The sequence below is a fragment of the Chaetodon auriga genome, chromosome 8 (assembly GCF_051107435.1).
Source record: "Chaetodon auriga isolate fChaAug3 chromosome 8, fChaAug3.hap1, whole genome shotgun sequence".
Classification (NCBI taxonomy): Eukaryota; Metazoa; Chordata; class Actinopteri; order Chaetodontiformes; family Chaetodontidae; genus Chaetodon; species Chaetodon auriga.
This window is the reverse complement of record NC_135081.1, coordinates 6,412,991-6,437,891: the sequence shown is the minus strand read 5'-3', so window position 1 is coordinate 6,437,891 and position 24,901 is coordinate 6,412,991. Positions and strand designations below refer to the sequence as shown.

Sequence of the window (24,901 nt, the reverse complement as noted above, 5' to 3'; positions counted from 1 at the left end):
CAAACCTATTTGTGTTCTTATCTTCATGCTAAACACAAATGTGTGTTGATATTTTCTTTTAAATAAACTGAGCTACTCTGCAGTCTTTTCATGTAAGCCCTGGTAACTGCAGTACCACATGGGGTACGAGTGCTCCTGGTTGACAATCATTAATGTACGTCACCCAAACACCATTTTTTAATGGGATTTTTGAAACTGTCTTTACTTGTTACTGCTCAATTATATTATATTCCAGTTTTTCCAACAAGAGGGACTAAATGCCAAAAGTAGTCAAATTTGAATACATTGAGCAGCATCTAAAACACCCATCATGTGTACTTTGCTAAAACCTTCAAAAACTCCAGAAACACTAAGAAGGGCATTAACTCAGTGTCCTCAGCACTCTGCTCTGACTCAGCTCTATATTTGTACTTTCATTGAAAATCCTGTGCATCCATTTCGCCGGTCAATGTGTCATTCATCAGTTTGCTGTCATCAGTGTCCTCCTACTGACCAGTGTCCCACATCACCATGTTTTCACCTCCACAGACCACACAGCCATCACCAACCACTGAAGCATGACATGAAATGTGTAGGCAGTGTGCTGATACAGTATGTTTGATGTGTGTGCAGGCTGGAGAGCAGATGAGCAGCCACAACATGGAGGGAAACAGAAGGAGATTAAAAGCCAGGTAAGCAGCGAGGTAGACTTTACCTGACGCATCAAAACTGAAAGACATGCTAAGTGGCCGAATTACTGCAACGAGAAACAGTCACGGCATTGGGCGGTTATTGCTTGTGATGTGGGAGGTAAATTAAGGCAAGGCTAACTGTAACACATTAAAGGTTGCAATCTGTTTGTATTTGGCAAGAAATGCAGGGGTATAGCATGCTTATGGTCTAGTTTTAGATCACTAGATATAACCACTTTCATAACGGTTTTTCAAATAATCCACAGCCAATGGTGTGAGATTACTGACATTGAGAAACAGTAGTGGTTTTAACATTGTTCATATTAGTGGAATTGCAGACACTTAGCATTATTATTTGTGTTCGACTTCCACTTCTTTTGCAATGTAGTACATCAAAACAATAATAGGCATTAGTTGCAACACAAATGTGAAAGGTTAGGCAGCATTAGCTATGACAGCAAAGAACAGAGGCACAAATAATAGTGTAGTAAAGTGGAAAAGGAACTGAAACAGAGCTCGAAATAATGAAGCTACTACAGATTTACCTAATAGAATTTAGCTGGTTTGCACATGATGCCCAGCAGGTGCAAGCATCAGCTCCATACTTCAGCTTAAAAAAGACACTTCAGACTGAAGTATGCTTTCATGTGCATGAGAGAGTGCATGTGTGTCTGCAACAACGCTAACAACAGCAGAGACAAAGAAGCAGTGAGTTTCCTTACCCAGCCTTCCCCTGCGGACCTCACCAGGCGACACTGGTCGAAGTTTCCTCTCTGCTTTGATTTCCTCCAGGATCCGCTCATGCAGCGTTGGAGGAGGCTGAGTCTGTGGCTTCAGCTTACGAGCTGACACCTACATTTTGATGATGGATAAAATATAGAAAATGACAGAGAGCAAGTAACGTGGAGTACAACTGACAGAAACCTGCAGGGTTATAGCCTGCAGGCCTGTTTCTCACCACCTCCTCATATCACCTGTGACTGATTGTTCACCTCATAGAGTCGAGCGCTCTGCTGAAACAGCGCCTGCTAGTTCTGAAGTAAGATTCATATCAAGTGAGAAGTGATGATCGCAGCATTTCACTGAGTTCACAATGCAGTGACAGAAAGCAGCAACATTCATTTTGTCAGAGAGGCTGTACTGGTTTTAATATACAGCTTAAATTTATCACATTTTAACAGGCGCTTTTTTATGTGATAGTGTTGAAGAAAGAGTGCTCTTTCAGTTTTAGTGTAAATCCTATAATGAAGTCTAGAGCATTCCTTTTTTATTTCCTATGATTTTTGCTTTTTTCTTGTCAATAACTGAATAATTTTGCCTGTATGAGCCTCTAATATTTGTTCAAACAAAACAATTCACACGTTTCCACAGGCTGCATGAGGATGGGTTGTGATATTTACGTTCATTTTCGTAAGTTGTGCTTACAGGGTTGAGAGGAGGTCTGGACCTGATGAATTCCAGGATGACCTCATGAGCGCTCTTCTTTAACCTGGGTGGGATGTCTCCATTTACCTGAAACAGCAGAACAAGGGTAACATACAGGAAAAAGGTCAACACAGACAAGAAGACTGAAATGGCTTCATTCCTTATTTACTATGTAATCATGCTAATCCAACTCACGAATCCTGCTTGTTTGACTTGCAACACTAAATGTCTTATAGCCACCATGTGAGGTGTATGGCTGGGATTAATCCAAACCAGCCAATGACCTGGCACTATTTTCCATGACTTTTGTTAAACGTTCCTGGTAACTTGAAGGAATGAAAGTCAAGCACTGGTATCCAAAAGAGCATCACTCCAGCCTACAGTTATTCTGCAACAGTGCTGCAAGCTTTTCCAAGCAATTTCCCATGAAAGTGGAACAATAGTACAGCAGCAGTGCAGAGCAGGACGCATGCGGCATTAATGTCTTTGTGTGGTCCAAACTGGACACTGACCATGACTTTGCGCAGTTTGTAGCGTTTGGACCTGATGTCGTCCATGAGCATCTCATAGGGAGTGAGCTGGTACTCGATGGGCAGAGGGTTGTACTGACGCTCCTGCACCTTCTTCAGCTTGACTCCTTCACGGAGGTCCCTCATCACCTGAACCCAGAATCGAGCCTGACGGAGGAAGCAAAGGGCAGCATGGAGAAAATAGCACAACCCTTTGAATATGAATTTATTTGGACAATAGCAATCATCTGTGCTCTGACCTCTCTGTGCACACAGAATAAGGAGGGATCATCAAGGAGAGCAGTTCTATCCATCGCAACACGGTTCCTGAGAAGTTCTTTAATCACTGCCTATTTAGAGTGTAACATGCATTCATAAAGACGTCTTGATGTGAACATGCAGTTATGGAGAATCTTTAACATGAAACTAAAAGGGGGTGTGATTACCCCCTGTACTTCAGGTAAGTGAGACTTTGATCAGGAGAAATGATCAGTTTAGGATGGAGGTCAGAGGTCAGGAGTCTGGCTGCCTACCCAGTCAGCGTTCTGTAGCTCATTCAGGTCTCGGCCAGGTTCCTCTGATGACTCTTCCTCCATCTTACGAAGGTTCTAGTGGAGAGAGAGAGAATTGAAACAAAACACTACATATTAGCATTTATAGCTGTGCTTGTGATAAAGCTCTAGCAATGTCAGTGTTGGTTGATCAGTCATTTGGTCCAAAGTGAAATATCTCAACAACTATTGGATGGATAGCCATGACATTTGAACAACTAATGATAACTGGAGTTTTTATATTAACCTTACCACGGCAGCTAACAATCAAATTCAGACTTCGAATCATCTCAGTTTTTTTCTTTTGCTTTGTTTTACAATAAGCACGACAGCCTCACAGAGCTGCTACCTCGTTCTTGAAAAATAGTATCCTCAAAAAAAGAAAATCCTCATCATGAATTCCCTCTTTATGTAAGACATAAGCAAATAAAACAAAAACAAGAAATGGACCTGAGACAGTCTCTTGCTATCAGGCATTCAACAGTATGCCCTGCTCCTCCATCCTGACATCTGTGTGAACCTGCACAACGTGAGGCCATTAGTGTGTTGTAAAACACTGACAGCATGACTGACAGCGTATCAGTGGTTAACACGGAGCTAACGTGCATTTCTCTGCTGCTGCTTTCAAAGTTCAACAGAGGACAATGTCAGCGTGTGTGTGTGTAAGAGAGAGAGGAATTAGTAGAGAGAAACAAAATGTAACAGAAAGTGTGAGAGCATTTGAAAGCAGTGGGCAGACAGAACATATGTTGCCTCGGGTTAATATTTGTGGTGTGACTGCTGTCTGACTTGTCACGTCACAGCAGAGGAGAGTTTGATAAGACAATCATGGGAGTCCACCCAGCTGACTTCGAGTTAAGTCCTCAACCCACCAGGGAAATCACAATTCACTGTTATCCTGTCAGAGAACAGCTGCCTGGACTGGACTGCTGGGCTCAATGCAGCAGTTACATAATATTACACACAACAGAATGCATTTTGCTGCATCATTGCTCTGCATGCCTACAGTGTACACAATGCTTTAGCGTCACAAGGTACAGTAATGCTCAATTGTTTAATGGCTTATAACAGCCCATCAAATTAAAACACTGCTAATCTAACCAGCGAAGAGCATGAAAAGAGATCAGTGCAGTTGCTTTTAAGCACCATTATCTCATTGGTATGAGTGGCGCCTCATGAAATCACATCAAAGCCGTACATTTCCATTTCAAAAGGTTTGATTAAGCAGTGTTCTCTGCACTTAATGAGGACAGCATTTTAATTAAAACATGCACGGCAACCCTTGTGTGAACAAAACCAATCGCGCTACTGCTGCAAGTCCACATGAATAATTAGGGCAGTTACCAACTGCATCTACAACCTCAGTTTTTCACTCAGTAATTCTGCTCTTTGTTATTCATTTTTTGCTCTCAACAGATGACAAGAAGCACTTATCCATGAGCAAATAGGAGGCAGAGTTGTTTCTGTGAGTCACAACTAATTCAGCTGCTTTTCTGTGAACCTCCAGCAGCAGGAGGTGTCTTTGTGGGGAGACAAAGCAGCTCTTTGGCAGCCATGGCTGGTAGTGATGGACACATAATGATAGGTCCCCCTGTGGCTCAGCACAGCTCTGCCATACAGACTAGCAAGTGGGCGTGGGAGGGCTGCTCAGAGGCCATCTTACTCCTGGGTATCTCTCTCTCTCTCACACACACACACACACACACACACACACATTCAGAACATGAACACACAGGCAGATCCTGGGATAAACATAGACACAGACTCATATAAAGTATATATTTTAAGCAGAAAAATCACACCACAGATTCACACCCACACGTCCTGCTCACACTCATCTGTGAGGCTTCACAACAGTTTAGTCTTCTTGCCATAATGATGACACTGAAGTACAGTCAAATATATGATTTTTTATTTTTTTTTATTTTTAGTATCTGGAGATGAGCTTCCTACATTTAAACTTTTTTTTTGATGATATACATTTACCACAGAAGCTAAACCATATAAAGTTAATGAAATGGACGCGGACATACTGTATATGGAGGTGTCATTTGTTTCACAAGAATTTAGGCACTTTTGCCACTTCAACAAAAGAGCAATAACAAGATGGAGTCAGTCATGTTAGCAGGTGTGTCAGGCTGTACTTAGGTAGCAGTGCTTTGAGCTAAATGCTACCATCAGCATGCTAACACGCTCGCAATGACATTGCTGACATACTGATGTTTGGCAGGAATGAAATTTACAGTGTTAACCATTTTACTTTAGCATGTCAGCATGCTAAAAGTTGCTTAATACATAGATACAAACATGTGTATATAGTATTGAACAAATACTACTTTTGACCTGATGATGGTGCTAGATGAAAAGTCAGAGAATCAGCAAAGTTATTACAATTCATCCTTTGGAGACCATGAATGTTTGCCAAATTTACCATCCAACAGTTGTTGAGAAATTTCAGTCAAAACCAGGGATGTCAGTGTCATATCAATATAGACGTAAGATCATCAGTCTGGGGCCCATGAATGTCTTTAAAAAATCCATGGCAATCTATTCAAGAGCTGTCGGACAGACAGACAACCAGCAGACCACACCACTTGCTTGGCTAAATCATGGAATAAGACAGAAGAGAAAATCATTAGTTTCATAGAGTGTTTGTTTCATGAGGGCCACATTTCATTCAGTATGTTAAAGCTGCCCTCCTGTAGCTGAATTGCTCCTTTAAAATAACACACAACAACTTTGTACCTGTGTTATAAGAAGTGTCACATAAAATGATAAACATATGATAGTGACGATTGTTTTTAAAAACGTTTCTTTCTAGGCTAAAGAGCTGCAGTCCCCACATTTCCTCTTTTTTGTGTTTCTTTCTCAGCTTTCTCCACTGAGTATTAAGACTTCTCTCCTAACAGCAAGTTATGTAACCAGCTAAAACCCCTCTATTCATTCAGATGCATTACGCACACAGAAAGGGCAACAGCAGTAGTGCATAGCAGGAAGGAACCCTGAGGTGGAACACACACACACACACACACACACACACACACACACACACACACACACACACACACACACCACTCCTTCCAGAAACTGTTCCCACCCACAGCTGAGCTCCAAAATGCTCCTGAGGAGAAACAAAGCCCAAAATGTACGAGTTCCACTTTCCACTGTTCCGACAAACAGCCTCAATGTGAACCGAAAATGAGCCGATAATGCATCTGCAAAGACATTATTACATTATGAGGTCATGTTTATCTTCCCTGAGCCACTTTTCAAGCCTTTTCATCAAGTAGAAAGCAACAATTATGATGCATTTTGACTGTGCAAGCCTGCTGATCACACATCACTGAGGAAAATAATTGGTAATCACCTGCCAGGCCCTTTCTGGAACATGAACAGATCCATGACCCATAACAGACTGCACTGCAATACACTGAAGGAGGATTAATCCTTTGTGGTATGCAGACAAGTTGGAATCACCACATCACACACCCACCGACTACTACAATTAGAGCCTCATACAGGATTATTTGAATGCCTGTCTGAATATCAGCTGTGAGACGCTGAACTCAGTGCTTTTGGCAGAATGAGAGTCAGCATGTCTCCAGACGCTGTCATCTATGTCTGACATGCACAACAAACATGTCACTCCTTCTTCACAGCGGCCCACATCAACCTGTCAGCCAGCAGGGTGTGAGAGCACGGCCTGTCATCCACACACTGCATCCGACTGCTTGGACATTACAACACTGGTGACGTACACTTGGCTAGTTTGTACCAAAGCTGATGGAAAAAACTCCACAAATAAAAGCCCATTTCAAACCATTTTTTTAGGTTAGAAATGGGCAGAACAAGTTAAATCATACTTAACACAATGCTGAACCATATGTATATGACAACATGTCAACATAATATATTGAGTTAATTTGTAAAGTGGTACAACATGTTTAATCTTGTGTCCCAGTTTATACCTGAACATCTTGATGGAATTTCTAATGTGCATCACTGACATACACATTTTACAGTTAGCACTGATAGATGGAAACTGGTATATAGTTTTTAATGGTAGTGCAGATACAGGAAACTATAAGACTATGCCATTTTTTTTTTCAAGTTCATTCAACAGAACAGCTGAATTCTGTACCGTGAGACATCCCTAAACCTTTTATATCGCAGTAATATCAAGATGGAATTGCCATGTAAAAAGCAACTTTTAGAGGTGAAATGCCTGAATATGCTCGTCAAAAGGTCAAAGTGAAGCCTTAAGTTCTTCCTTATGCCTCTGACTGAGGCCTTTAATAGCATCATTTGAGGTTTATTAAAGAAGCCAGTCCCTTAATGTTGTAAATTAAGGAGCATTTGAAGCATTAAATGCAGAAATTTAAAGGCCCCAGGATTTATTTTAATTGATTTATGTCTCAATTTTCATTTTTCAACTAGCAGTTGTTGTTTTTTTTCCTTTGTGAGATGTTTTATGCACAAACTTGAATTCTGGCATGTTTCTATTTGGTGTAAACAGTCCACAACACACATCAGGTTATTCTTACATGTTATGAGCACTAAGTTATGCATAAAGTAATGAGGATAAGCTGCTAGTGAAAGCTGTGAGTCAGGTACTGGCTGTTATGTCATTGCTGGAGAAACATAGGCTGTGCAGTGACGTGTCCATTCATTTCTATCTCCACGGTCAAAACCACAGATGCCTTTCTGTATCAGCTGACCACCTCTGCTTTGTCACACAGGAAGTCTGCTGTCTGATCGCTGTCTTCATGTCTCTGTGTGTGTCTCTGTTATGTCCATGCCTCTTACATGCTATAATAGAGCCCTTCTTCTCAGATGTGATGGCTTATCATTGAAATAGCCAAAATGGCTGACTGATTCATCATTTTCATGGTCTGCTGGTTTCTTTATTTGAACCCTTTATCCACAAAAGCAAAGAGAAAAACAACATATGACTATAGCCTGACTGTCTACTTTGTCAAAAGCTTCACATTAAACCACTGCAGCTACTATTCTCACTTAACCACATAACCAGAATCAACAAATAGTGTATATAATGTCTGTGTGTGTGTGTGTGTGTGTGTGTGTGTGTGTGTGTGTGTGTCAAAAATGACCTCTGCCGACAGTGTCAGTGGTACCCACAGAGAGTGAGAGTCATGTTAAATATGGGGTGTATGGGGTTATGTAAGGTCACACTGCTAAACCCTCTACAGTGATTCCTCGCTGTGTCCATTAATCAAAGGTCAGTGATCATCCTGTCTCCCTTAATTAGAGGGACTGCTTTTAAAGAAGACTGGCATTATAAAGCAAGAGTTTATACATTCACCACACCCAAAAATAATGTTCCTATATGTGCTCTGTAATGTGTAACTAAAACACATATTTGATGGCTTAAACTGTAATTAATGTGTATGGAAAAGAAGCAGTAAAGCACAGAGCCAGGATGAGGATGATGATGACGTTGATAAGGACCCACCTCTTTGGCACTCCTTATCTTCTCCAGGAAAGTGCGTAGCTCCCTGGTTTCTGTGTACAGAGCCCGGCACACTGCCTGGTAGTGACTGGGGGCGTCTGATAGACTTGGTAAATGAGCTGTGCACAGCTACAATGGAGACAGTGAAGCAGAGAGATTTTTAGTACACAGCTCACACCGCTGCGATTATTCTACACATGAAATGGTTGAGAAAAATCCACAACAAAACCTGAAGAAATTCACCCAAATGAAATTTCAGAAGATGGAACAAAACAATTTGAGCATTTTTCTGAAATAGTTAAAACCATTATTGATTATGAAACTTTGTTGCTGCCTGTCAGGCAACTAATCAACTAGCAGATGATTAGTAACTAAGTGTTGCAGCCCTGTACTACATGACAGTTTTAACCTCTTAAAAACAAATCTGCATGATCACATTCTTCATTTTCACTCCCAGTTTTCAGCAAACAAAGAAGTGTCGTTAAAGAATCTCAAGGACATTGCATGAAAACTAAAAAACCACAAGGCAACTATGCCTGAGGTCAGCCATGCTGCTGCACGTGCACACATGCACGCATGCGCACACACACACACACACACACACACACACACACACACACAGTGAACAACCGCGATGACAGAATATGTCCTTGTCTCTCTCACAGGAACAGAAGGTACCCTGGGTCTATGCTTGGCATGCTCTTGGTGTCCATTTTTCCAGACTGCATTCCAGTTAGAGAAAATTTCACTGGCCCCAGAAAATACCAGACGACCGTCTCTCCTCCATAAGCTGTATCCTGCCCACATCCTCCCACATGTAGGTAAAACAGAACATGCTGTGTCCAGGGTAAATGAATATGATATTGTTCTTATTTTCACACAAACGAAATGAAATGCTGCTATGCTTGGTTTCATGAAGTGAATAAATGTGGCACTAAAAACAGTTAATAGTGTATTGTACTGTATGTCAGCAAGGGTGAATACAGTAGGACAAAAGGTAAACTGAGGGAGCACAGAGAGTGCATGGTCGGAGGGTGAAAAACACTGAGACGACAATTGGAACTGACAGCCAACTAGCCATCAGGCTAGCCAGAGTGCCACACTGCTCAGATACATCTCCTTGGAAGGCAGTGTTTGTGTGTGTGTGTGTGTGTGTGTGTGTGTGTGTGTGTGTGTGTGTGTGTGTGTGTGTGTGTGTGTGTGTGTGAGAGAGAGACTGTGGCCATTATGTAAACAGTGTGAGGCCATGTGAGGACTGACACAGTGACTCTGTGCTCCATTGGACAACAGAGATACATGACTCCCAGCAAGGATGAGGCTGGCAGCCAGACTGCACTGTGGTTATAGTCTCTTTGTTCAGAGCCATGTTTAACATTTTCATTTTCTCACACTTGTGTTCCTGAACAGCTACCCTCACTGATATCGTCTGTTCCTGGAAATTCACCAGTGGATTACATTTGGCCAAGACCTTTATTTCCATTTTAAACGTACTTATACTTTGTACTCCAGCAATATTTACTAGCTAGTTATTTGATCCATTGTTCATATGAAAATATTTATGACTGTAGCTTTAAATTTGGTGTCTTATTGGCATCAAAGTCCACCTGAAAACAGGAAGTGATGTGTTTTACATCTCCTGCAAAAGCACCAACAGCTTGTTTGCAATCAGTCAAAATGATTGGTTAGTTATCTTAAGCATGAATAGCCCCAATGGATGAACTAACACAGAAAAGATAGCCACATTCACTTTGGTATTGTACCTACCTTGAAGATATCTCTGTAGCCGTGAACACTGGAGATGTTGTCAGGGTCATCCTCTGCCTCGTCCTCTTCCTCTGTGGCCTCATAGCCTTCGTCAGGGCAGGGGTCTTTCTCAGCTTCGGACATGTTGGTCATAAGGTCGATGAGCTCCTCCAGAGGAGGGCTGAGCTCCCTCTCCTCATTCTCCTTCAGCCCGTAATCCAGAGCCTTGTAGATCATGATGCCCAGAGACTCAATCACCTGAAGGAGACAACCAAGAAGAAGATTCACATGATCTGCACTCACTCCTGTACAGACTGTCACTTTTGTGTATTCACTTATTTCTGCAGGTGCAACCTCTATCTGTAAAGTTTAAGCAGATGATTAAATCTGCATGCTTGCATGTAATCTATGAACATTATGTTAGTTTCATGTGTAGATCTAACAAGGTTGATAACAAAGAATACACATAGCTTACACACACTGCAGGTAAAGTTTGAATATTAAGCAAATAATACATTCATTTGTGAAGAATACATCATGTCTTGTTTTCTACATGCCTCTGTTCATCTGCAACATATAAAAACAATTATGGATTTGCATTTTTATTATGTAATATGATCCTCTTTTGTTTGCCCAGCCAGAGCTGAACAGCTGTAACATTTTGACCTCATGAACTTTAGACAAGAGAGGTCTCTCCATTATTCACGCAAACACCGTATACACATTCACTGGCCTTTGACATGCTGGTGCTGGGAGCAGATGACTGACAGCAGATCTTGTCATTAACTGAGGTACGAAGGAAAACAACATCATCACATCATACATGTCTCCATGTAGATAGAGGGAGTCTTTTAAAGGATGATGGAATTCAGAAGCAAAGGTCAAAGTATGGAAGAGCTCATCTGGCATTTGTTTACTGGATGAGATTCATCCTAGATTTGAGGATGTCAGTTTCAATAATACTCCACCCAGAAAATACTCACACCTGTAGGCTATTAAAAGTGGCAAGTTGATCCTTCAAAAAAACAGTGCTTGAATTTATTTTGATGATGAAATTTAATGACGGAAAAAGTATCAAAAAGCTAAAAAAAAAATAATAATAAAAAAAAAACGTGAATGTTTATTTTTTGCATGCTTCAAACACTGCATTAATTACATTGCATTACTATTTTTACATAGACATTTCCTTCCAACAACACAGTGGCTTTTTGGGGAAAATGTCGGTGTTTACAATATCCTGAGCATACAAATGATTTGAGATGGTTTTATGGACCTTCTGATACTTTGCTTCTGCCATGGAAACTTGAAGTTGAATACAGCAGCTATTTTCTGTGCAGAACTAGTCATAAACCTGCATGTATTGGCCACCTTGGGGCAATGTAAGAAGCTTTAAACACAACATTGACTAATCAGCTTAGAAAACAGATGTGCCTTTATATTAGCACACTGTTCCTTATTTACACATCCAGCAGACACACAGCAACAGGAGCATTCATTTCGACCTGATATATGTACTGTAGGTCCAATATTCACTCTTCTATTAGCTCTAGTTTGTTCACCACCAACTCCTAAGGGAAATATCTGGCTAGCTGCTAAATTTGTGACTCTGTGCTAGCCACTAACTAGTAGCTTGGCTGGTTGCTAACTAACATGTTCACAAGATCCCTATTAACAGACGATTTACTGTAACTCACCACAGGAATAATTATTCAAACATAATAACATTTTTTGCAGATTGAGCCACTGAGCAGCATTTCAAAACGAGGATGCAAACACTAAGCACACATGGACTTTGGTTGGTGGTGTCTCACATTAGCTTCTTGAAAATTTCAGTTGTCTGATGCTCCACCTTCACTGGAACGCACATCAACAAACCAATCCTTATTATGTTTCACTGTGATACAAGCTCTGCTTTCAACTATATTACCACACAACAATAATACAACTTTAACAAAAACTGACATTGAAGTTAATCCTCATACATTACAAACTATTGTTACTGTAAGGAAAATGAATGGCTTCTTCAACCTTTTTTTAATAAAAAGCTTGCCAATAAGATATATAAGACATCAAATGTTAAAACATATTATTCCATTTCCAGTGTCCAGTGCTTGTAGGCTAGGAGAAGCTATGCTTAGTTATAGCACTCAATCTCCCCTGAAATTGGAGAGTCATGGTGGATGAAAGCAGCAATGCCAAAGCCAAGACAAAAGAACAGAGTGAGAAATCACACCCGGGATTATTCTGCAGCCCTGAGCACTGAGAAAAGACTGAGAGGGTGCCAGACAGCACATAAACCACTGAGAGAAAAGACAGTGAGGAAGGGGGGATGAGGGGATGCTGGAGGGCTGCAGAAAGGCAAGGATCAGAAACAGACGACAGGAAAAAGAAGCAGAGAACAAGATGATGAGAGTCATTGAACTAATCAAGGAGGTCAAGGAGGGGGGAGAAAGGTGAGACATCAGAGAAACATAATCATGGGATGTGTGTGTGTGTGTGTGTGTGTAGACATGAAGATCAAGGGCGGAACAATGGACATTCATGGAGGGAGGAGGGGTTATATGAGAGATCTGTCCCTCTCTCCCCCATCAGAGCTGGGTTTTCTCAGGGGGAAATGGCTGAATGCCACCTCTTTGTCCAAGCTCCACCCAGATCCACACTCATTGATATATGACACCATGCTAACAGGAGCGCACACACACACACACACACACACACACACACACACACACACACACACACACATACATACATACATACAAAGCACACATGCAAACTTATGACTCCTCCTAGACATACTCCTCCAGGGACCTGCTGTAACCTCAGGCTGTAAGTGAGAGATCCTGCTGTAGACTGGGACAGATCTGGATTGTTCTGCCCTGCCCAGCAGCTAATGCTTTTATGTGTTAACTATGTGGATTTTCAGGCTTCGGTTTCTTATCTTATCTAAAGTGCACATCTTCAAGAATTCAGTCAAGGGCTTAGATGTCTCACAGTTTGAAATATATTACTGGTCTTTTCTCTGTTCCCTACATGTCTGGATTAAGCCAGCATCAGGGGCTGTGTCTTACTCAACTCAAAAAAAAAATAATAAAAATCCTTCACCAATATAGGTTGAATGTATGCCAGCATCCTTTTCATGTTAACCAAAGTGAAATCTGGGCCCATTGTTGGCAACAGTCTTCCATGCTGGCAAGTAGACACTGCACTGCATGCTTGCTGGTGGATGGTTACAGAGGTGTAGCTTGGCCTCTCATTCCTTTAATAAAATCCTTAAGTAAATAACCAGTCTTAAGTCATTACAGACCTATTTTACAACATAAACGATTAGCTCGTCCTTTAAATAATTTAACATTGGGAGACTTGTCACCCTTTAAAATATCAACTGGCAGTTAGCGTGGTCAAATAGCATTCTTTCATCTAGGAATCCAGACCATAAGCACATGCATTATAAGTTCATCCATAGGTTCTTCTTCTTCCCTGGATGATTATTTCAAATGAAAAGTCCCCCACTTGCTTCTTTTGTTCTAATGGCAAACCAGGAACCTTTACACATATTTTATCAGGATGTCCAAACACAACGGACTTCTGGAAATCGGTGGTGGTGCGAGAGATGGACGGGGTCAACCTGAAGTCCTATTTAATTATTCTATTTTGTTTTGTATTCATATTTCAATTCTTTACCTTTCTAACTACTGTATGTATACCATGAGTCTGCATGTACTGATTTCTGTTTTTACTCCTGTCCTGCACAAGTTGATAACAAGCATATGAACTCATACTGTATGCTACTGACCCTTGTTTCATTTTGTAGGATTGCAAGATACAAAATAATTCAAAAAATGCTCACAAAAAGAGATGTGTCTTCCTCTGTGTCATCACAGGAAATACGAACTGTCCCTGTGACTGTGAGGCGTATGAACATGGCGGCAGGCTAAAGCAAACATGTCTCCAGTCCACTTAGAAATCTCCCTGACTGGTTCCCAGGCTTCCAGACGACTGAGCAGAATGATGGGATGGAATGGAGGAAGCGGTGGAGGGAAGAAAAAAAGAAGGTAAAGAGAGAGAAAAAAGTGGAAAGAGGATGAAGATGTGAAGCAAAGGCGATTTGTCGGTGCAGCAGTGGCCATCATCACACAGAAGAACGACATCAAACAGCTTGGCTTAAATTTCAGCATTCCTGTCACGGACAGGGGGCAAGCCGACCAAAGGGCCAAAATAAAAACCACTGTGATGCAGAGGGAAATGTTTTTACATTTTTTTCCTGAAGCCACTTAACGGCTGGTGTCCTCATAACCTCACCTGAACTTTTCATTAGTCTCAATGACTGTGGGCTTCATTATAAGACAGACTGGGTTAAAGGCAAACCTTGTTGAAACAAAAGTACAAATTTAACCCTTGTTGTTTAACCCCCATGCAATTCATATTACTGAGAGTGTGATGGCAAATGGATAAATATGTCAAGATGGTGCTCTCACACCAGCTGCCTTCAATTCTTCCACTCAGTGATAGCACTATGTTACATTCATGGCCACTCTCCTACCTACAGCCAATAACCATCAACCATCCACCTGCATGTCTGATATTACACGAGGGAAAATTCAGATTTTTACATTACAAATTGAAATAATCCATAAAGGGAATGTAATATCCAGATGTCAGATTCTGATCAAGTCAAGGCTGAATTTCACTATAGTTTTCAAAAGCAAACTCTGATGTCAGGTGAACACCAGTCCCATATGTTATGACAACAGAGCTTTAAGTTGTGAGTCCATAACTGTAACATCTAACCATTGTTCTAGTTGCACACATTACAATTGGACCCATAGGACCCTCTGGGTTAATATGGACAGGTGTCTGCTGCCATGTATTCACTGACATACAGTTATAAGGAAACTATGAAACTGAAGTAGAAGAACCGTGTATGAAACAGATAATCAATGAATGGTAAAATATCTAAGCTTCAATACCCTAAAAATCAGCCCATGGTATGAAAGCAAACTCCTTATTGATTTATCTAATTCTTACTTTTAAGATGAATGAATCCACTGTTTAGTCTAATTAGTCTCATCATCAATTGATCATTTTGTCTCACTTGACTCATCCATTAACCAAGTCATCGCTTCAGCACTAGATGTCAACACGTGTTGATACTGATCTTGTAAGAACGGCACAATGAGAAAAACAAGCTTGTGACAACACTGTCTGAGTGAGGAAGTTCAGGGAGGATCACACGGGGCAGTAAACTGGTCTTTGGATCTAAAAATGGGATGTTATGGTCAGAAATTAATTTTTAGTGGGCTCAGACAAAGACTGCTGCTGTTCTAGTCTGTAAGTCCAGTTTACTTTAATTATATAGCTTTGTGTGATTCCCACAGACCAAACAGCAGAGCCAACTGTGCTAATTAAATGCTTAGTGAAATCTATGAGATCTATTCTCTCGTAGGTGAACACCTTCCATCTATCATTGTTGGCCAACCAGTAGAGGATTACCAGAATCTGCACAAACTGGTCAGAATTAAAGGATTGGACAAACAATGTGAGGATTTGTAGCATTTATATTTACCACTTAGAGGGTTTACAGGAATTAGGTCACAGCAGTGAAATTAAGTAGGAACTGAGCTAAAAGGAATTTTAGTTAAAAAAAAGAAGGTGCAACAAATGAATTATCTGTCTACTGATAACTGTCCTTTACGGCTTTCATAACAAAACACGCTGTTTTATCTATTGTGCATCTCTGACAATAAGAGCCGGGAATCAGGCTCAGTTCCAGACCATCTGGGGACATTTCATTTTATTCTTAACATCACATCCTGGGTTTCTAAATGTGACGCTAATGAGCAGTTCAGTCCCTCACAGTCTCTCCCTCAGAAAGGTAAGTTATGCACAACCCACATTAACTTCACAAACTGAAACATACCAAAAGTGAAACATGAGTAAACTGATTCTTGACCTTTCAATCTATTGATCAATCCAGTTTCAAAAATATTGAAATTTTACAGGAAATATGCCAGTTATACTCCGTGTATGTTTTTCTAGGAGAAAAGTGGAATCAGCTGGACAGATTCTGATGGGACACATAATAATGCTTCAATAACTTCAATAAATGTGTGTATGCTGCATGTACACACAAGTCAGCCATGCTAGAGGCTCTGTGAAGGCTGAATTTAGGCTGGGCATTGAGCAAAATGCTTTTGTACCAATGCAAACTGTAGACACTGAGATGATGTCATTCGATAAGTGAAACCTGTGACCTGATGGTGGCACTCACTGGATCACCAAAGTCATGTGGATTGAAGCACCTGTATCAAATTTCATGGCAAGTGTTTTCGAGATTCACACAAAACCAACCCCACTGGTGTCAACCTTATGATGGCACTCGTGTCTGTACAAAATATCATGGATGCATCAAATAGTTTTGAGATATTTTAGTCTGGGCCAAAGAGGTGAACTGATGAACATCACATCCCCAGAGGTGGATAAAAATCATTTGCATTACCATCTCTTCTTTCAACCCACATACATGTATCTGTGAAGGATGCAGATGGCAAGCATTGTACATCAAAATATATGTTTAATCACAGCAAAGAAGGGGTATCATACAATCAAATCAAAATTGTGTGTTTGTAGAGGGTGCCAAGAGCACCACAGCAAAACGTGGTACCTGCACAGTTTGACTGGGGAAATCTACATGGCTTTTTTCATGGTTTTACACCAAGAAATTAAGTGAAAGTACTATTCTTTGTTTTGGATAAAGAAGAATATGATGCATTATATCATGACACAGAAAAAAATGTGGGTTACTTCCTCCCGGGCACAAATCAACACTGAGGAGATTCCTTTCTGAGACTCTGAGGCATGACTATGCTGCTGTGACCTCTGACAGTCATATGACTGAGACGTTCGTAAGACCCACATAACTTCACATACAGAACAGAGAGAACACGTGAACTGAACCCCATATCTTCTCCACCTTCGTTGCTTGTTTTTATCTCCCTTCCTTTACATCTTCTGCCTTTTGTGTTTGCTACTTCTCTTCTTCCATCCACATGCAAGTCCTGTAGGAAGCAGAAAAGCAGATGCTACTCCTGCCAAATACGTCCATAACTCCTGACTGAACTTTCTGTTTATATTAAACACTGAATGTGACATTAAACTTTAATCCCTTCCAGACTTCAAAGCTTAGACATTAAGAGAGCATGCAGAGTTAAACTTTGACAAAGGGGAATGCAATCAAGCATAATCCACACATTTCTGAGGTTACACTGCATCACGGGACCAGGAACAGGAGGGTTTAACTAGCAAGGCCACAGGGGTCACCAAACAAATTCCTCCCAAAAACTAGCATGTAAAAAGAAGGAAATGCATAGCTAAATCATAAATTTGTCACATCTGAGTGATAGCAAAAAACATTGCAAAGAAATATAATTGATTTCCAGTGGATTTTGCTTCAGTGATTACTGCACAAAGAGCCTTGTGCTGCAGCATGCTGTGCCAGGAACTTGGCTCATTGGCTCTGAGGAAAACAGCATCATCTGACATTCACAGCTGCATCATTTGCAAGAGTTCACACTGAAACCATGTGCAGATAATGTGTGTCAGCGTTGACTACACATGCGTTCCTGTTCATCCAGCTTTGGGCTAATGCCACACTGTATGCTAGCAGAACGCTTCTGCTGCAGGATTAATACTGTCAAGCATCAAGCACCTCCAACTACTCACCAGTAGTTTTGTCAGTCAGTCTGTAACACACTGTATTGTGAGAACTCATTTCTAGTGCAAAGCTGCTTAGCAGGGATTTGTCTATACAGTTTCACATTCTCTGCTGCTACAGTGAACTGTGTATGTGTGTGTGTGTTCGAGTTATTTGCTGTCCATCTGTTATCATAGCCCTATAACACAGCAATCCAACTCCAGAACCCCCTGAAAACTACTGCACATCATCTCTAATCAACTTGGGAGAGATCCTCCGTCAATGCGCACCATAACATCCACAAAATATTCTGACCAAAAACATTAGCCTGCTTTGAATTCATCCAACACTCTGACAGCATCTGCTAACTAGAGTGAAAGAGATCCCTGCAGGCTAAAATTATTCCATCTACAACATTCAGCAAAATAAGGACAGAATGAAAAAGCAGAAGCGCTCCCTCCATACTGTAAGACCTAATCTCACAAACTATTATCACAGCAGTATATGATAGTCCAGAGAGCCTTTGTGGAGGAGGCACAATCTTACATAGCCCATTAATTAGGTTTGAAACTGCTCCCAGAACTGTCATCAAACAGGAGGCCTTACTGGGTGACATTTCCAACCAGTCAATCAGAGACGCCAGCTGGGAGCTCTGGGGCTGGTGGAGATACAAGCTGAAAGAAGAGAGGCTGGGACACGTGCCAGGGAATGGTCTTCCATACTGACAGCAGTCCTGTCATGAAATGTATCAGCCAGCATAAACCATTTGATAAAACTGTATTGTGTTGTATTGAATATGGTAAAAGCCATTATTTTGTTCTGTGGTTCTTCTATATGCCCTCTGTTCAGAGAATAGTTCAGCATTTTACACTTCGTTTTCTTGCCGCGAGTTCCATGAGAAGATACCCCTCTGATATCTGAGACTTAAGTATGAAGCTAGGCGGGAGGTGATTATCTTAGCTTAGCATAAGGATTGCAGGTGCTAACACTTCTCTCTGAGATTCACAAAACAGGCATTTCACTTACTAACACTTTGTCTGTTTAATCTTAACAAAGACACAAGAGTAAAGATGACTTACGCTCACATGCTCTAACACATGTAGAGATACAGTGTGTTAAACAGTGAGCTGTAGAAGTGGAAGGCGTATTTTGGAACTTGAAGCTGTTTCCCCCGTTTACAGTCCTTACACAAAGTTAAGATGATGGCTTCCTTGCTCGAGCTCTATATTGAGCATACAGACATGAGAGTATTGATCTTTTCATCTAACTCTCAGTAAAAGAGTAATTAGCACATTTTCCAAAATGTGGAACTAAGTTATTCACCTCTGGCAACTACTTGACAACATCAACGTGTTAACACATATGTGGCGATGATCGTTTATGATACTGTGTGCCAGAAACCATTGAAAACTTGCTGCAGAGATTGTCTGATGTTTGCTTTGCTGCTCTGAAGTGTTCGAACATATTTGAACTTGTTTTATTTATTAAAGGTATTCGCTTAAGCAGCAGGAGACCTGCACCAGATACACTGCAGGCGTGAGGATTAACACATCACACTGCCATGGCTTATGACAGTTTCAAGCACGGTGCTATCTGACACTGGTTGCTCTTGAAATAATCCTGCAAAGTGCCCAGTCTAATCTTAATGCAATCTCTTATGTTGTGACTGACTGCCCTCTTTTACTGTAACTGGCTAACATAACCAGCAGCGCAGGGTAAATATTTAAAAAGGAAATAATGCTTTTATTGTGGTTAAGCCTGCCATTATCTCTGTCTGCACAACCACATATTGCCTTTCATAAATATTTCACTAATTGACTGATTGGGTCCTTTCCACATACACTGGAGTTTCCCCACCTGCATTCTGTGAGGTTTTTGAGGTAATCGACAAAAACATTCCAATGTCTCAAAACTAGTTACACCCAAACTAACCCAATAATGTCACTGAAATAATAACTCTAAACACAGGTATGGTTTACTTTTTACCACCCAGAAACTGGGTTGCACATCAATAATATGAAGGTAACATTGCCAAAGCAAAGTCAGCAAAACTGAACTAAAAAGTCCTGGTTAAAAAACTGGTTCCCAAGTTTTCATTTCCTTCATATTTTCTCTTATCTCCTCCACCCACAGCAGGTATGTTGATGCTGTACACACGTAAACACAGTCCACATAATACTGTTCAAACCTCTGCAAGCATGTCATGATGAAATACAATAACGATAACAGAATTACAGAGCAATTACTCACCTCTGTTGTTGTGCAAGGGCTGTATTTACCTGCAGGGAAACAAGAAACAGTGTTGTGATGAGCAGCAGATGTAAGCCTGAGCATAAAGCAGCTTACATACATACATGCAGGGCTACATATGTAACATTGTTCAGTTCCAGTGCACAAATGCTGTACAGTATGTATGACTGGCAGAGGTTACGTGCATGTGATGATGCTCTTAGCCATTAATAACAAAGGATCCACTGGAATCACTGGGCAGAAGCTATCAATGGACATTATAAAGGACTCTCTAAGGCTGCATTAGGGAAAAACTCCCATACTGAGCGAAAATCATAAACATGGACTGCAGCTAAGCTACTGAAATGACTCATTTCAGAGGTAATATGTATATTGTCACTGATAGGAAATCTCAGGCCAGAGGAGATCTATACAAACGGACAGGAGATCTTAAATTCAAATACATAGTTTAGTTTTTAAAGAAAGGTCTCTGTAATTTCCTAAACCAGCTGGGCGCTGTCATTTTTACCAAATGTTACATTTTCAGGTGAGGATTAATTCACATTTGGTGTGTCACTGAGTATTTCCAGGTAGGAGGATGGTGAATGTGGGATTGACTCATGTCCCCCACTGCAACGGTACGGCTCTCTGACGCATTTTGTTAAAAGTTTTTCTGGACAACAATTGATAGGATCAGTTCATAATTGGTTTAGTCATTTGGAATTAAATTAACTATAAAAATAATATAGAATATCATGGCCTCATCCTTTAAATGCTAACATTTCTCATGCAGGTTTAAAGGAAAATCTGTTCTATCATAGACATGTAAATGTAGGGATCATCTTTTGCTATCCTAGCACCCCTTGTACGTTACATATCAGTGACTGTAAATTCTTGTCCTCATTAAAGCGATTTCAGTGAACGTGTCCGGAACTCTAGCTATCATTATGCAAACTAGAGCAGATTTGATAAAAGCTCCGTTTCATTTCTAATTACTTTAGAGGTTAATGCAGCATATGACTGATGATGATAAAACTCCTCCCAAGAAGCCATGAATGTACTCCCTTCAAAGAAGTCCCACTTTAATGTTTCTCCAGGCTACATCAGCCCAGCCTTCACGTAAAAAAACAAACAGCTTGCGAACAGATGACCCTGTTAACAAACGCCTGTTTTGTGTTGTAACGCGCAGTAATGCAACATTGCGACAGCTCTGACATCATCTCATGACCTTAATTTCCATCAGCAGATTTGAATGACATGCTGCTGTATGGTGAAGAACAGTTAACATTGTGATGTGTGTGCGTGTGTGTGCGTTCTGCAAACAGGGTGAGCAGATAATTGAATGTGCTTTCTTAATAAGACTTCAACACTTGGTGTTATAAAAAATATTTACCAAGGTTCTTAAAATGATGTATTCAGATATAATACAAAGTGTCAGGTGGCCCATAATCTGCTGAATGAAGGAACACTAACTTTCACTAATTAACTTAACTTGTCTGGACATGAAGTTACTTTAGCAGATGAGGGCTTCCTAAATCCTTAAAACTTTTGTCACAGATTTATCTCATTATTTTCATGAATGAGTTTGTTTGAGCTTGTGCATTAGGGAGATAGAGCCTGTGCTGAACAGCACAGATAAGTGGCAATTAGATCCCCACATTACCCTGAAAACAGAAACCATTTGTGTGGTTACACCAATCAAAACACTTGCAAAGCACTCCCAAAATTACTTGGAACTGCCTGAAGACATACATGTGTACTTCTGCCATGGTCAGGAGGTTCATGGAGAGACTGTGATGTAGTTCAACTGTTTTGATGAATAAATGTTTAAAATAGATATAAGTAATGAAAAAGTTAAATAAGGAATTAGACGAATAGTAAAAAAAGCAAAAAGCAATGGATAATTATAACAATATCCAATTTTACATTACTAATGGTGTTAAATAGCATCCAGTTGAAAATCAGACATAAAAAGTACAGATGTGTACAGAATACGAGAGGCCTCTGACCGGTATTAAGAAGCAGATCTTACTGCATTATTTGCCTCACTATGTTGCTCTCACACTGGTATGGTCATATTTACCTTCATCAACCCACCCATTTTGTGCCAAATGATCAGGTGTTACTCTGTGCAACAGCAGATTACTAAGGCAATATCAACAAACACAAAACAAGACATTTATATTGCAAAATAAGCTGAACTACATCTTTCCAAAACACACATTCTGCATGATGTGACATTATGAGCAACAGAGGAATAAAAGCCTGGACTCCCCTCTGTGATGGTTGCTTCCATGCTCCTAAAAATAGCCCATTCATTCTAAGCATATAGACCTACAGGCCACAACCAGCATCATCATCACAGCTATGCGTCTCAGATTTGCTCATGAGAGTTGATTAGACGAAGCATTCGGTGCATTTATTGAATCAAAGGCCATTACATTGACTCAGCATTGTTCTGTACTGTGTGTGTGTGTGTGTGTGTGTGTGTGTGTGTGTGTGTATTGTAGCTGAGTTAAGAGCACATCCCTTGGGCCCTCAGGTATTATCCATTACAGACGGAGATAGATAGATGGATGGATAGATGGCCATTCAATCGGTCTGCTCTGCACTCTGTGTTCAGTGTCTCAGCAAATGTGATTACAGCGGATGATAGACATGCCAGGCTTCGGTCTGACGAGGCTCCGTAATGTGTTTGGTTTAAGAGCATGTTAGCGTTCACAGACACACCCAGCCACTGTAGCAAGACACACATCACATGGCATGCAGTGTCATCTGTTTTGTTTTGGTTTCAATCCTGGTTGATGCCTTTTAAAATGATCTGTAGTCACTGGACAAATACCACCAAAACACTGGAAATCTCTCCCATATGAGACACAGATTACCATAAACTACAATAAAGTCACTATAATTATTTAAGCCTTGCATAGACCTACAGGCACAGTGTAAGTCCCTGAAAGTGATTTTTAATTTGGCACACTTTGCTGCCAATGCCTCCTCTCATTTTCATTTTATAGGGACTCATTAATTACAGCTGTAATCAGCAAGGGTTCCTGTGTCACAGTCATGCCATGTCAGCAGGATCAGCTGAATAAGGCCATGCTGATGGGTATGTGCACGGGTGAACCGTCACTCCATGACGTTCTTTTCTATTCAGACATGGGCATCGGCCCACACCTCGATCCGATCAGTGCCCATCCACATTTCAGCCTGCACATGCTTTAATCAGATGAAGCAGAATGGTCTGCCTGATCTGATATGTAGTGGCAAACAGGCTGAGAGGCTTTTAATAAGAGATGAAACCACATGATGCACACACACGTGCCTTTGGTGAGGAGAAGATAGTGAGAATAATTGCAAACACTCCAGGAGGAGTGAGGAGCCATGAGGGTGGGAGCAGCTGGGGTCTCTGGTGCTATTCCTTTGTTTATCAGTGATCAGGTCATGTGTAATGGAGCCTTAACCCTGGCTGCTGCAGATTACATGCAAATAAAGCACCTGATGTGTAGAAAGCTGAAAATATGTGTAGGCCTGCACAGTTTATTCATGTGACATTATACTCTGTGGTACCACTATAATATTCCCATCTTATTCATGTTGTGATTATATACAAGTGTTGCTACGCTTCTGTAGGCAATGATGCCCCCCTCCCCTGGAATTTGTGTCATTTACATAAGGACAATCACAACACCTCAGCCCCATCATTTGAAATGTCAGTGATGGCCTGGCCTAGATCGGAGCTTTCGGCGCACTCAGTCTTAAATAATGCTTTACCTTCACAGCCCTGGTGTTCCACCCTCACAGACCCGTCTTTCTGTATCCTAACATCCCCCGGTCCGGAGATCCTCATCGGAGCCGCGGCTGATGATGCTCCGGCGGCGGCGGAGCCTCTCCAGCTCCGGTGCCTCTTCGCCAGCGTCCTGCAGCACTGGTAACACACCGCCCAAGCCTGCTCCTCGTTGATGGGCTGGCTGTAAAGCCTCAGGATCTCCTCCAAAGGGAGACACTCCGCTCCCGCTTCCTCCGGTGAATTCATCGTGTTGTGATGCTGCTGCTCATCCCGGTGAGTCGCTGCAGCAGCATCCGTCAGCCCTCCGTGGTCCCCGCATCGCTGCTCGGCCATCCTTTCATTATCTCAGCGCAGGAGGCCCGATGACGAGAACAGGTCCAGGGCGATATGCGAGAGGGAACCTGGAGGCATTGATGCTTCCCTCCTGCTCCCCGCGGCAGCAGCAGCGGCACACCGGTTGTTGTTTGCCCGTCCGCCTTGTTCAGCTTTCTGTGACAGCAGTCATGAGACAGTGTGCGGGAATTGAGTGATTGTAGCCTTCACCGTGTGTGTATCACATCACAGCCCAGCAAGGCAGGCTCACTCCTTCATCACATGATCTCTCTCTCTCTCTCTCTCTCTCTCTCTCCCACACACACACACACACACACACACACACACACACACACACACAATACACCTGTTTATACTTCCGGGCTTTTGGGATATGGATTGATTAGGAGACTGGCAATGCAATGATGCAAGGTGTTTCTTCTGTGTCAGTTTTTTTCTCAGTTCATTCAGATATTCAGTCAAAGCTGGATCACCAACCAAGAAAAGC

At 41.3% G+C, this 24,901-nt stretch overlaps 1 protein-coding gene across 8 annotated transcripts in view; it reads right to left on the bottom strand.

The window, feature by feature from the left end:
- The window catches only part of spire1b (spire-type actin nucleation factor 1b), a 37,176-nt gene extending 12,489 nt beyond the window's left edge, over positions 1-24,687 (bottom strand). For 2 of the 8 annotated variants that reach the window (XM_076736545.1, XM_076736549.1), the window contains exons 1-10: positions 24,066-24,687; positions 20,313-20,341; positions 10,391-10,627; positions 8,630-8,755; positions 3,139-3,213; positions 2,866-2,955; positions 2,609-2,773; positions 2,097-2,183; positions 1,394-1,523; positions 695-736 (exon numbers count right to left, since the gene is read on the bottom strand). In XM_076736545.1, coding sequence (XP_076592660.1) covers positions 695-736; positions 1,394-1,523; positions 2,097-2,183; positions 2,609-2,773; positions 2,866-2,955; positions 3,139-3,213; positions 8,630-8,755; positions 10,391-10,627; positions 20,313-20,341; positions 24,066-24,414 — 1,330 coding nt within the window. In that variant the 5' untranslated portion in view covers positions 24,415-24,687. The remainder of the gene's footprint in view (positions 1-694; positions 737-1,393; positions 1,524-2,096; positions 2,184-2,608; positions 2,774-2,865; positions 2,956-3,138; positions 3,214-8,629; positions 8,756-10,390; positions 10,628-20,312; positions 20,342-24,065) is intronic. The other 6 variants (XM_076736546.1, XM_076736550.1, XM_076736547.1 and 3 more) reach the window with 3 other exon arrangements.
- Positions 24,688-24,901: the final 214 nt, after the last annotated feature.